The 13,652-nt window shown below is 44.6% G+C and overlaps 1 protein-coding gene across 9 annotated transcripts in view; it reads right to left on the reverse strand.

Annotated features, from left to right (window-relative positions):
* LOC132396800 (amyloid-beta A4 precursor protein-binding family A member 1-like) overlaps positions 1–13,652 on the reverse strand; it is a 198,926-nt gene that overhangs the window by 22,477 nt on the left and 162,797 nt on the right. For all 9 annotated transcript variants that reach the window (XM_059974737.1, XM_059974738.1, XM_059974736.1 and 6 more), the window contains 5 exons: positions 11,743–11,829; positions 9,843–10,028; positions 6,705–6,884; positions 1,360–1,572; positions 111–230 (listed from right to left, as the gene is read on the reverse strand). In XM_059974737.1, the coding sequence (XP_059830720.1) occupies positions 111–230; positions 1,360–1,572; positions 6,705–6,884; positions 9,843–10,028; positions 11,743–11,829 (786 nt within the window). The remainder of the gene's footprint in view (positions 1–110; positions 231–1,359; positions 1,573–6,704; positions 6,885–9,842; positions 10,029–11,742; positions 11,830–13,652) is intronic.

The following is a 13,652-nucleotide window of genomic DNA, read 5'->3' on the forward strand; positions in this document are numbered from 1 at the left end:
ATGCATTTCCTGCAAAAAGTCAAAACTAACTTCTTGGTTTTAAATGCCTGGGATGTTGGAAGAGAGAAGTGAATAGGAAAAGAGTGAAGATCTGGTATCCTTTCACTTACAATGCCATTCTGTACACTGAAGCCCAGTTGATAGCGCAGATCTGGCCTCCGAATCAACACCGTGGTGACAGGAGGGCACCGCACAATGTTCAGCTTGACTCGAGACTGGTTCTTTAAACCCTGGATTCAAAACATAATATAAAATGAGTTACTTATCAGGAAGCAGACTGAGAGCTGGATTTGTTGCAGAATTAACAACTTACTTCTTGTGTGAGATTCCATGTTTTCTCTTTTTTTGACTAAATTCATAACCATTCTTCAGTGACTTCCTGTTATGAGCCACCACTTGAAAAGTTCAAGTTTCTCCAGTTACTCCCAGCTATCTGGGACATTTCACATGGGCAAGGAACCCAATACTGCAGGAACATGATAGGTCAGAGAGGTATGACCACAAAGCATGTTAGAGGGCTTCCAAAGGTTAGGAGACAGACTGTTCTAGGGACTATATCAGGGGAGGACGTGAAAATAACGAGTGAAGCAAATATTAGTCTCATGTGGACACTGCTACCATTTTTTTTTGCAAAAATTGACCTTATCAATTTTAAAATGTTAGCTCCTGGCTTTTAAAACAGTGAACTGTGGCAAAGTGGTTCAGATACTGCTCTAGTAATGCAGAGTCTTGGCATGATGAGCCAAGTCTTTTTGGTTCCTTTCCCTTGGGTGGCTATGCCAGCATTTATTATCTATTTCCAATTGCTTTTGCAGAGGTGGCGATGAGCCAATCGGTTACGTGGGACCTGAGTTATGGAATGCCCTCCCTTAACCTTTCTGCTTCTGACTCCTCATCGTCTTTGACCCAGTGACGGTGGAGGAGGACAGAGATCTTGTAGAACATTTCGAAGTTACAGAAACATTGGGGATATTGTTGGGTGGGGTGGGGGGTATCTGCTTGGGGCAGGGGGGGGAGATGTCTGGGAGTAGGAGAGATCGACTTGAAAATAAGGAGAAAGATATTGAGTTGTAGGACAGCAGGCACAGGGGCTATGAGTGTAAAGATTGCATAATTTGTTGACCACAAAGGAAACACACTGATGCAGATAGTAAAACCTCTGGAACAGGGGTTCCTAACCTTTCATTATACCAGTGAGCCTCACCATAATCTAAGAGCCTCTGCTCTAGAGATATCTCCTAAGTGAAACCATGAGACATTTAGAGCATTTACATTGGCCATGCTCAAGGAACAAACATACCAAATACTGACTACACTCATTCCCCTTAAATACATCAACTGCACGTTCTGATGGAGTACCTTTATGATGCTCTGACAGGTGGATAATGGAAGTCCCACCAGACTGGTGCCATTGATGGACATAATCTGGTCTCCAATGTTCAGTTTTCCAGATTTCTCTGCAGGCCCTGCATGCATTATGTTTGCGATGATCACTGTTGGAAGTATGGAGCCCCAGCCTGATTCAACGATCACCAAACCCAGTATTTCACCTTTCTGCTTCTCAACGTGAACCTGATGAGGAATAAAAACAAACTCGTTTACTATTTAAACAGAATTTAAGTCACAGACCCAGCAACAAGGCCTCTGATCCCTTCTAGCAGAATCCACCATTCAATCAGGGTGCATCGAAACCATGGGAGCACCAGGACGGGTCACAGGAGTAAATGACCGGATTCAATGAATGAATCCACTGCATGGGGTGTCCAGGGAGGGGTAGCACCTCTGGTGAAAGGACTTGTTATGTCCATTCTGGGGCAGCTCACTCACCTTTGATCCCCACTGGACACTCAGCTCTCACCTGTCGCTCCGAGTAGCTGTGTGCATGTGACAGCAGCCACAGCTGGGTACACAGTTTCGACAGGTGGGCTAAAGAGGGTAGCTCATATATGGTGAAATAGGTAAGCGCCTGTCCTAGCACGTGACGTCAGCTCTGGCACCCTGGGCAGATGAGATCTACAGTGAGAATTGATAGCCAGGAAGGCCGCTCTGCAGCGATTTGTGGAGAGGGAGAGAAATGGCACACAAGAAGTCAAGGCTATCCACCGCTATCGAGGAAGACCCCAGTTTGTGATGACTTCTCCCACCACTGGACCCGGACTTCCTAGACTGAGAGAGTGGACCTATCCGAGGGCAACAGCTTTTCCACTTTAAAAACTCTTCCACACAGCTTTCATTGCCATCATCAGATACGACAGACAACTAACACTAACACGCTGCTGTGTTCCTTTGACTGACAGTAAATGAGCAAAATTAGCTTCGACACCTAGTGTAGATAACTGACTGCTTTCAACGATTGCATCCTCCAGATCTTCATTTTCATCGTAATATTCAAAAGGATTGTTGACACCTTCAGATTCTTCATAGTTCCTAAATTGGTGAAGTAGTGAAATCGTTTCATTTTCACTCCTGGCTGTTTCTGACATCTCCAAGCCTGAATACTCGAAACAGCAGTGAGCAAAACAGTTCCAAATTGTCTTACTGCTCATTTCTCGCCAACTGTCAGCAACAAAAATCACTTTTTGAACACAAAAACATAGAAATAATGCTAATTAAAAACTGTTCACTCTAAGAACAGTGTGGCCACAACTGACTGATGCTATTTAGAAACTGTTCGGCAACAGTCTCTGCCCCAATTAAACAGCATAAAGTCCCAAATAACATATGAATCCTAGCTATTTTCTCAATTAGCTTTTGTTCTTTAAGAGGTGTCCCAAATAAGTGGCTGCCCTGTATCTGATGGACCAATTAACCAGAATCCACTGTACTTGATATTGTACAGTGTTTCAAATGAGAAGATGGTTTCCTTCCTTTCACCTTCTGCACATGGCTCTTAAGACTTTTGATTGAGAAAACTCTTCTCCGGTTCAGATTTAATCAATAACTGACTCAGCAGCCATTGCTACTCACTCCTAAGAACACAGCAGATCCACAGCACTAAACGTCCATGTGCGTGGCTTCCCACATCCTTCTGAACAGCCAGAAAAGGTGGGAGAACCCAAAGGCAGGTTCCATCATCACACAATAAATGCAGAAACGAGCTTCGAAGTAGTTCTTGAACCCAGATGGTGGTGAGAAAGTGGAATTTGCTCCTGCAGGGAACAGTTGAGGCAAGGTGAAGATAGATTTAGGGTGAAGCATGATAAACAAGAGGAAGAAAGGAGTGGAAGAAAATGCTGATGGAGGTGAAGAGGGTCAAGAACAGCAAACTAGCTTGTCATTTAAAAGACACAAGATTCTGCACAGAGTATCTGCTTACAGCCAAGTCATTTACATCTATTAGACTACTCCGGTGTTTATATTCCATACAAACCTTCCCCCATCTTTTAATTAACTTATTTAAATTAGCAGCTTTAAATTCCTGGGCATTAACGTATCAGATGACCTGCCCCAGGTACAACACCTAAATGCAATTACAAGGAAAACAAGCCAGCGGCTTTACTTTTTGTGGAGGTTAAGGAGGTTTGGTTTGTCACTGAACACGAACAAGCTTCTAAAGATGCACTGTTGAATGAAGTCGTATCATAGTCTGGTCCAGCAATTCGAATGTGCAGTAATGTAAGACATTGAAGAGAGAAGTGCAGAGAGATACTGGCACATCCCACCCCACTATCAGTGGTATCTTTAGTCTATATCAGACTAGTCTATATCAAAAATCAGACGTGCAAAGGGACTTGGGAATCTTTGTGCAGGATTCCCTAAAGATAACTTGCAGGGTGAGTTGTTGGTAAGGAAGGCAAATGCAACGTTAGCATTAATTTCAAGAGGACTGGAATACAAGACCAAGGATATGATGCTGAGGCTTTATAAGGCATTAGTCAGACCACACTTTGGAGTATAGTGAGCAGTTTTAGGCCCATTATCTAAGAAAGGATTTGCTGACAAAGGAGGTTAATGAGAATGATTGCAGACATGAAAGGGTTAAGGTATGAACTATCGAATAGAGACATAGTGGATGTGGAAAGGATGTTTCCTGCAGTGGGTGAGCCTAGGACAAAAGGGCAGAGCTCAGAATTGTGGGACATCCATTTAGAACAGAGAAGAGAAGGAATTTCTTTAACCAGAGGGTGGTAATACAAGTCATTGAGTAAATTTAAAGCACAGGCTGATAGAGTCTTGGTTAGTCAGGACATTCAAAACTTACGGGGAGAACGCAGAAGAATGGGGATGAGAGGGACAGTGAATCTGCCATGATGGAAAGGCTGAACAGACTTAATGGGCCGAGTGGCCTAATTCTGCTCGTACATTTTATAATCTAAAATTAGATTAGATTCAACTTTATTGTCATTATGCCAAGTACAGTTACAAAGCCAATGAAAGGCAGTTAGCATCTAACCAGAAACTCAAAGAATAGTGTTATTTACAAAATAACTGCAAATAAAAAGTAAGTGCTACCGCACACAAATATAAAAGTACTGAGTCAGTACAATATGGGTGCAATACTGTTTAGCACTGTGATGTGAGGTTCAGCAGGGTCACAGCCTCAGGGAAGAAGCTCTTCCTGTGCCTGCTGGTGCGGGAGCGGAGGCTCCTGAAGCGCCTACCGGATGGGAGGAGAGTAAAAAGTCCATGGTTAGGGTGAGATGCATCCTTGATAATGCTTTTCACCCTGTCCAGGCAGCATTATTGGTAGATGTTCTCAATGGTGGGCAATTGGGTGCTGATAATCTGCGGGCATGTGTGTTTTCACCACTTGCTGGAGTGTTTTGCGGTCCGATACGGGACAATTGCCATACCACATTGTGATGCAGTTGGTGAGTAGGCTCTCAATCGTACAGCGGTAAAAGTCCATCAGTATCCTGGGACAGGTGAGCTTTCTTGATGCTCTGCAGGAAATAAAGGTGCTGTTGCGCCTTTTTGATCAGGATGGCGGAATTCAGGGACCAGGTGCGATCCTCGGAAACGTATAATTTATGCTTCTGTTCTTTGTGTGAATGCAGTGCACATGATGCTAGTTGCCTGTGATGCTACTGCAAGTATGTTTTTCATTACACCTGTGCCTACATGTACTTGTGCAGATGACAATAAACTCATCCTATTTACTAGCTGCCATGTAGGAAATGGACACTAACTCAGATAGACATCTCGGTTGGCATGGATGAACAGCCATGTTGCATAACTCCATGTTTTCAATACATTCATCGATGTTTGAAATAGCAGGACGTGGGGTGAAAGACAGACTCTTACTTGGACGAATTCCTCTCCCTCATTTATCCATTTGTTAAATAAATGCACTCAAGGGTGCCATCGCAATCGTTCTCTGTCAAATAAACCCAAGTTCATCCCATCCACTGTCAATTGGAGTCTGAGGGGAGTGTGATTGCATCCAGCAGATTTGCATTGACTGCAGAAAGGTGGTGTAAAGGTATCCTAGTTTGAGCCATGGATAAAAGATGTTGACTTTATTGACTCACCCTAACATGTTGCCATGGTTAGGAATTTCAATGTTTAACCAGCTCTGAGCTCCATTGTCAGGACACAAGTCAGAGCCTAGGACAGGATATGGAAGAGTCTTGTGGGAATGGTGTCGGAAGTGATGGAACAGCAATGGCAAGAAGCTACAGTTATTCTCCTTGGATCAGAGACAGGAGGGTGAGCTTTGATGGCTGGGTTCAGAATCATGAAGTATTTCCATTGGCAAAAGAACAGATTCAGATTTAAGTTAGCTGGCAATCAAAGCACTGGTGACATAAGAGGTAAAGATTTAATACAAGTCAGATGTTGTGAAAAGGAGGTAAAAGCAGATTCAATTGTGACTTTCAATGTGATTTGGATAAATTTTTAAAAAGGCAAATTTCAGGACACTGAGGAAAGACCAGTGGGAGTGGGATTAATCAGAGAGGCCTTTCAGCACTGGAATGATTGACCCTGTTTTTGCATTGCTTATTCAACGTACTGAAACAGCGGAAAAGCTAACAGGAAGGTATCCGTGGTTTCTTCACCCAGCACGACATCCAAGTTACTTTATCTATCTTTAAAAAAAATCTTCAAAAAGAGAGATGTGAATAATTGTGATACCTGCGTACCACATCACACAAACAAGAGAAAAATCTGCAGTTGCTAGAAATCCAAGTACCACAATACACATGCATTTACTGATCCATATTATATTCACCTTGAATTCATCTGTCATGAACTATGACCCTTCCACAAAATTAATGCACCACCACCAAGGTTTAATATTAGATTATTAGATCAAATCAGCAGCCTGATACTCCACATAACTTCCCTTTAAGCATTGAGTTCTTGAACCAACTGACACAACACTCATCACTACGTCAGTGTAGCAACACTATGCCCAGTTTGCACTACAGTGGACTTCTTGGTTCTAATTGAGGTTTGTAATGCATGAGCTTGTATAATTTATGTTCACCTTATAAATGCTGTGTTTCTAGTGATGTGTGCCTGTGGTGCTGTTGTGTGGTTTTCTTTGCACTTGTGCATATGACACTATATTTGACTTTGACTTTTGAGATTATGTGTAACCACACTGAGGCCTGGTTCTGCTTTTACAATTTTTGGATGAGAAGGCCACAGATCAGAAGACTTTTCAATTCAGCAATGCTGGTGGTCACTGAACTCTAACGGTGGTATAGTCATCCCAAGACCCTGCCCCTTTAACCTGAACCCATCAATGTCACACCTACTTCTTTGCAGTTTTCTGATTTGGAGAAGTGAATCAAATCATCATTGTACATGTCCTGAGTGTTGAGGAGGTCACTATATTCCTTCTGGCTCAGGTCCTCTGGATTAATCCCATTTGCCCTCAAGAACTCCTGGTAGGCGACACTGAATGCTTGGCCAATGGACTGGGCTATCAACTGAGCCTGCAGAAAAAGATGTAAGAGATTACACAACTAGGAGAATCAAGGCAACCTCCTTGGTACAATTAGGGTTGGAATGAAGTTAACAGAAAACTGAGATCACCACCATGCTTTCTAGTCAATTAGAACATTGCCAGAGTAATTGTTCCCTATTTTTTTTTAATATGGCATGAGGTTGTTCAGCCTACTGTGTCTGTGCCTGCTCTCAGCAGATTCCTATCAAGCCCTTTCCAGGTCTCAGCCCCAAACGTCAACTGTTTACTCTTTTCCACAATGCTGCCTGACCCGCTGAGTTCCTCAAGCATTGTTTGTGTGTGTGTGTGTTTCCCCTCACTGACTTTTCTTTTAATCTATTCTTTCACTCCTGCCTGTTAGCACCTCCCTCATTTTTCCCCACACCAAGGGCAGCACACTGCGGCCCAATTAATCCGACTGTAAATCGGCCCAGTGCAATGGACAAAGAAAGAGGAACAGCACAAGGAAATGCATGTGGCCAGAGGGAGAACGTGCAAACTCTGCCCAAACGGCAGCCCAGGTCAGGATTCAACCTGGCTCACTGGAGTGATGAAACAACTGCGTCAGCTGTGGTGCCACAGAATTAAGATTCTCAAGAAGCCTCTCAAATTGCCAATAACCTCAGCTCCCCCTCGGCCCATGATGTCAGTGCTGTGTGACAAAAGAGAGCTTTTTTTAAACACTTACCTTGAATAATTTCACGTGCCAACTGAGCCCTTTGATTATAATTAGGCTTATGGTTGATTCGAGTGGCTAGATACAGGGTGGGAGTCAGCAAGAGCAGAGCAAAGAAACATGGCAAAAGGACAGAACTATTTAGAGAGGGGAAAAGACAAGTCTGATGCATAGGGATCTTTGCCACCTGACGCACGATGCCACGGTGTTCAGCACCAGTAAGAAATGCTGCACTGGGAACCCAACTGACCCTGAGAGGGTGGGGATTACTCACAGTGGGAGATAAGGGAGGAAGGTAGAGGATGGGGGAGTCTAGGACCAGAGAGCACAGCCTCAGGATACAGGGGCGTCCTTTTCGAATGAAAATGAGGAGTCAGACTAGAGGTGAGTCTGTGTAAATCACTGCCTAGTCATTGGGTATATTGAAGGCAGAGATTAATAGGTTTTTGATTAGTCAGGGTATGAATGAATACGGGGAGACGGCAAGAGATTGGGGCTGAGCAGGAAAATGGATCAGCCATGATGAAATGGCGGAGCAGGCTCGAGGCACCAAATGGCTTAATTCTGCTCCTATATCTTATGGTCTTGCAGTTTAAGAAAATCATCCTACTGGTTAAACTTCAGACAGGGAGAGTTTGGGAGACTAGACAATAGGTTTACTGAAATTAATTCCTGTGTGCATGTTAATGAATGCACTGTGACTTTCAACCAAATGGCAAGGAAAGGTTCTAAGGTATGGGTGATATGGGGCTCAGCTAGTGGAACTACCACCCCACAGCACCAGAGACTTGAGTCCAATCCCAACTTGAGGTACTGTCTGTGTGGAGTTTGCAGATTCTTCCGTGATCATCCGGTTTTCCCCAAACATCCCAAACTAGTTCTGGTTGGTATGTTAAATAGCGACTATCAATTGTCCCTAGAGTGAAGGTGAATAGTAAAATCTGGTGGTGGGGGGAGGGGGAGTAGGGACAAGAGAATGAGCAGACGGTAAACAATTGCCGGCATGGACTCAGTGGGCAAAGGGTCTGGCTCAGTGCTGTGCCTGTGATTCTACGTACCACAAGAGCAATTGCCAAGCCAGAATTGACGCTGAGTCACATATTAGGACTAAAAATTTAGGAAACGTTGTAGGCTTTAATAAGCATTTTAAATTAGAAGTGGGGACGAAAAGGTTTGGGCAAGAATTCCAGAGCTGGAAGAGCTCAGAGATGATGGAGGGTAGGTAATAGAGCTGGTAGAGGTTCACAGAGATATCTAACCCATATTAATGATAGGAACATTGGGCAGTCTTTTTTCCTTGAGCTGTATTTATCCAATTCCCTTTTGTAGGCTTCTACTGAATCTACTTTTGTAGCTTCTAGGCAGTAGGCTCCAAGTTTAAATCACTTGCTGCATAAAAAATATCTCTCTGTAGCTTCTGGTTCCTCTGACAGTCAGGTTCTTGGAGATGATCAGCCTTCATTCACAGGAAGCGCACTTCTTCCTGGTTGCTTCATCTGAAACCACAAATCCTAACACTTTTATCAAACCTCCTCATGACTGAGCTGAAACCTGCAACACAGTAATCCAAAAGCAGGAAATGGGATTAGATCGATGAGACAGGCAGAATGGGCCAAACTGCCTCCTCCTGAGCCTCAAGTATTCTACTTCAACTTGTCTCAGGGAGAATGACCTACAAAATGGGAACAGAAATTGCTCCTATGATCTCTCCATCCTTTTCTGCTCCGAGTCAGATCACAGCTTTCCTAACTGTTGGCCACCTCCCTATTTGATCCTGCAATCTCTTGTAACCTGAAAACCTATCCCCCAGACAGCAGGTGCAAAGATTCACAATCCTCACAGAATTGCTCACCTTAGGTTACATTTTATTCTGAAACTGACCCTCCCACAATCCTCTTTTTGATTTCCAGCAGGATTATGTATTCAATGTCCATCCTGTCATACCCTCTCAGAATGGTGGCATGTCAAGATCTCCTTTAATTCTTCCAGGTCTCAGACCTAATTAATCATTCCTTACTTCTAGGAATCAATTAAACTCCTGTGTATTTCCTCCATGTGAGACATATCCTTCCCTAAATGCCAGAACCGTACACTGTAGAACAAAGTGTGTCAGAATTGCAGAGAGTATTCCATTATTCTGTACGACATCCTCTCTGCAAGGCCAGAATCCTTCTGCTTCCTGCTTACTTAAAAATCAGGGATTTTTTTGGACCTTTCCCATACCCGCAGAATTCCCACTGCACCCTTCCACAAGACCAAAGTACTACGTACGTCTTCAGACTCAAAGACATGGCAGATCATCTTGTACTGCCTCTTCCCGTCCTGCGAAGGGTGAGACGCTTCCACGCTGTCCTGGGAATTAGATCGGGGCATGCGGCGACGCGCCATCAGCACCACGATGTTTCCGATATCCGCAATGTACGAAATGGTCCTCAAGGGATGGTCCATCATAGTTTCCTAAGAAAGAGCAGTGAGAGGGTACAAATATCTTACAGTAGCCGCAAGGTTTAAGAAAAGCTATTCGATATAATCTGAGTCTGAACAGAGGATGCTGTCTGAGTTGCATGCCATCTTGGACAATGTCTCCCATCCACTCCATAATGTACTGGTTAGGCACAGGAGTACGTTCAGCCAGAGACTCATTCCACCAAGATGTAGCACTGAGCGTCATAGGAAGTCATTCCTACCTGTGGCCATCAAACTTTACAACTCCTCCCTCGGAGTGTCAGACACCCTGAGCCAATAGGCTGGTCCTGGACTTATTTCCACTTGAAATAATTTACTTATTATTATTTAATAATTTATGGTTTTATATTGCTATATTTCTACACTATTCTTGATTGGTGTGACTGTAACGAAACCCAATTTCCCTCGGGATCAATAAAGTATGTCTGTCTGTCTGTAAAGAATTTTTGCAGCAATGGGTTATTTTTCTGCTCATTTCCAGCTTGTGGCACTTCTCTACATTTATGCAGACAACAAAATGGATTTCTACTATCCAAATCAGGATCACATCTCTAAACTCTAAACGTGCAATCACATGCCATCATGAAACACATGAAGACATGCCTCAACACATTTCATGCCAACCTGTGCAAATACTTGGATATACCTAAAATACATTTACATGAAGACTCCTGACATAAAATACTCCATTGCACAGAAAGACACCCTAAAGCAGTCCAACATCAACTACATGTGCACTAACAATTTCCAGCACCAAAAGCAAATGCACATATTTACCTTAAGACCAACTTCATAGGTTTGTGCATATTCATACTCTCCCAGACACTCTGCTGACAACTACACAGACATAAACACAGCCCAAAGCCAACTTCAGACACTCAAACACCCCCTCATGCTAACCAAATTCTCACTATGAAACAGACACACAGCAGTCCACCCATCAACAGCCACATCCACCAAAACACCAACTCACACACACCACAAAACAGTACAGCTGAAATAAAGACACAATATCCCTACAGTTACTGACAGAAGCCTCACCTCACCCTGGTCCGTAATGCTTCTCGTGCTCACCAGAGAGCGAAAAGCCGCCACGGACTGCAGCGCAGCCACGATTGTACAGGATGAAGACCGCTAGCTAACATCAAGATGCCACATCCTGTCAATCAATAAGCTCATTCAGTGCACTGGCTCATCTGTCAAACAGCAGAGAGCCAATTAGCCGTCACTCGGCACAGCTATAAATCCCTGCCAGCAGTTCGACGCTGGGCAGTCCAAACAACGAGTTAAGGCTGCATCCTGTCAGATCCATCCAGCACCCCTTAAATGCGAGTAGCAGAACAATCAGCACAACATAAACATCGCTTCCAATTTCAGAACTGCTTGAAGCAGGGACACATTGGCAGTCTCCCCTTAACCCAGCCCTGCTGGTCTTCGTCTGAGTGAAGATCTTCTGCTGAATGTTTACCAGAGATTGAGACAGCCCACCTCTGGAGTAATTTTTCAATGTTTCTCACAACTTTGCAAATATCCCCCTCCAGTTACAAATCTCTTTCCACAGTTGCAAATAAATTTCTTCCATGGGGCAGGAAGTATGGAAACTAACAGGAGAGGGAGTGTTTTTAATAAACAGAGATTTTATTAAAATCACCAGATTTTCAAGCTAACAGTCAGATGGTAAAACAATTACTCTTCCATCCCTTACCTGTGAGTCAGCATTGAGCACTTTAATCCTCTGGGTTGAAATGAAGAGGTCCACTTCCGTCATAGGCTGGGGCTCTCCCTCAGGGGCCTGTGCAAAGAAACAGCAACATGGAAGAGGCCACCACTGTAAACGCACACATAATTAACACTGCCGAAGCAAAACTAGTGAGCTTTCATTTTGTAAAGGGTATCTTGTACTTCATTTTGATCTCCAAAACAGCGAACAACCCAATGTTTCACTCTTCAAGCAGGTCACAGGAGATGTGTAAAGGTGGGTGGGTGGGGGGAAGGAAGGCTTGCGAATCAGTGCAGACTCACTGGGCTCGAAAGCCTGCTTCCATGTTTAATGGCTCTCACTCTAGATGAGCAGGATGGGTCTTCAGTGGCAGGATGCTCGAGAGAAAGCCAGAGAGCTGCTGCCTCACGTGAATCAGGGTCAACCCTAAACTCAGGTGATGTCTGGGTGGAGTTCACATGTCCTCGGTGACTGTATGGGTTCCCTCGGCTGCTCCTTTTTTCCTCCTACCTCTCAAAGGCATCTTTTAATTTGTTTCAGAACTGGCCATTGCCAAGTTGGTGTCCCAGGTAACTGGCAGAACCTTGGAGAGGGATGATGGGAACGTGGGGAGAAAATAAATGAAAACAACACATGCAGATGCTGGAGGGTCAGCAGGTCAGACATTTCTACGGAGGGTCGGCGGCTCAGACATTTCTACGGAGGGTCGGCGGCTCAGACATTTCTACGGAGGGTCGGCGGCTCAGACATTTCAACGGAGGGTCGGCGGCTCAGACATTTCAACGGAGGGTCGGCGGGTCAGACATTTCAACGGAGGGTCGGCGGGTCAGACATTTCAACGGAGGGTCGGCGGCTCAGACATTTCTACGGAGGGTCGGCGGCTCAGACATTTCTACGGAGGGTCGGCGGCTCAGACATTTCTACGGAGGGTCGGCGGCTCAGACATTTCTACGGAGGGTCGGCGGCTCAGACATTTCTACGGAGGGTCGGCGGCTCAGACATTTCTACGGAGGGTCGGCGGCTCAGACATTTCTACGGAGGGTCGGCGGCTCAGACATTTCTACGGAGGGTCGGCGGCTCAGACATTTCAACGGAGGGTCGGCGGCTCAGACATTTCTACGGAGGGTCGGCGGGTCAGACATTTCTACGGAGGGTCGGCGGCTCAGACATTTCAACGGAGGGTCAGTGGGTCGGGCATTTCGATGGAGGGTCAGTGGGTCGGGCATTTCGATGGGCGGTCTACATCTCTACGGAGGAACACAGACTGCCCACATCTCTACGGAGGGTCACGGACAGCCCACATCTCTCTGAACGGCTGTGGACATTTCAGGTTGAGGCCCTTTATCAGAAATCCAGTGAATGTTTTCAATCTGAAGCACTGAATGTTCATTTCCCTCCTAAGATGCTGCCGAGTTCCTTCAGCACCTACAGGCTTTGCTCCACATTTCCAGCATCTGCAGTCTGGGACCTCCAGAATTACATGGGTGAGTGTAAGTAGATGCTCAATGGTTGGTATGGACTTTGCTGTTTCTGGACTGTGAATTAACAGTGCATACGGACAACAATTTGATGGCTTTCTTGCTCTAGATCTGTGCCGTTGCTTGGATAGCACCAACCTTCAGTTGGCATGGCAATTTCTTACTGGTATCCAGTGTCCATACAGAATAGTGAGTGAACAAATTTAACAAGGTTTGCAGGGATAACTTAAATGGACAGTTTGTATTGCTTACACTTCATCATCGAATACAGATTACCGAAAATATATATATATACCCTAGCTGACTCTCTGTCCTCAGCAGGTTTTTGTTGGATCACAGAGATAGAATAGTGATAGGCCTCCAGATTCCCATTTGTCCTTCTGACTCCATCAAGATCTATTTTTAATGTCACACACC

Source organism: Hypanus sabinus, chromosome 7 (assembly GCF_030144855.1).
Source record: "Hypanus sabinus isolate sHypSab1 chromosome 7, sHypSab1.hap1, whole genome shotgun sequence".
Taxonomy (NCBI): Eukaryota; Metazoa; Chordata; class Chondrichthyes; order Myliobatiformes; family Dasyatidae; genus Hypanus; species Hypanus sabinus.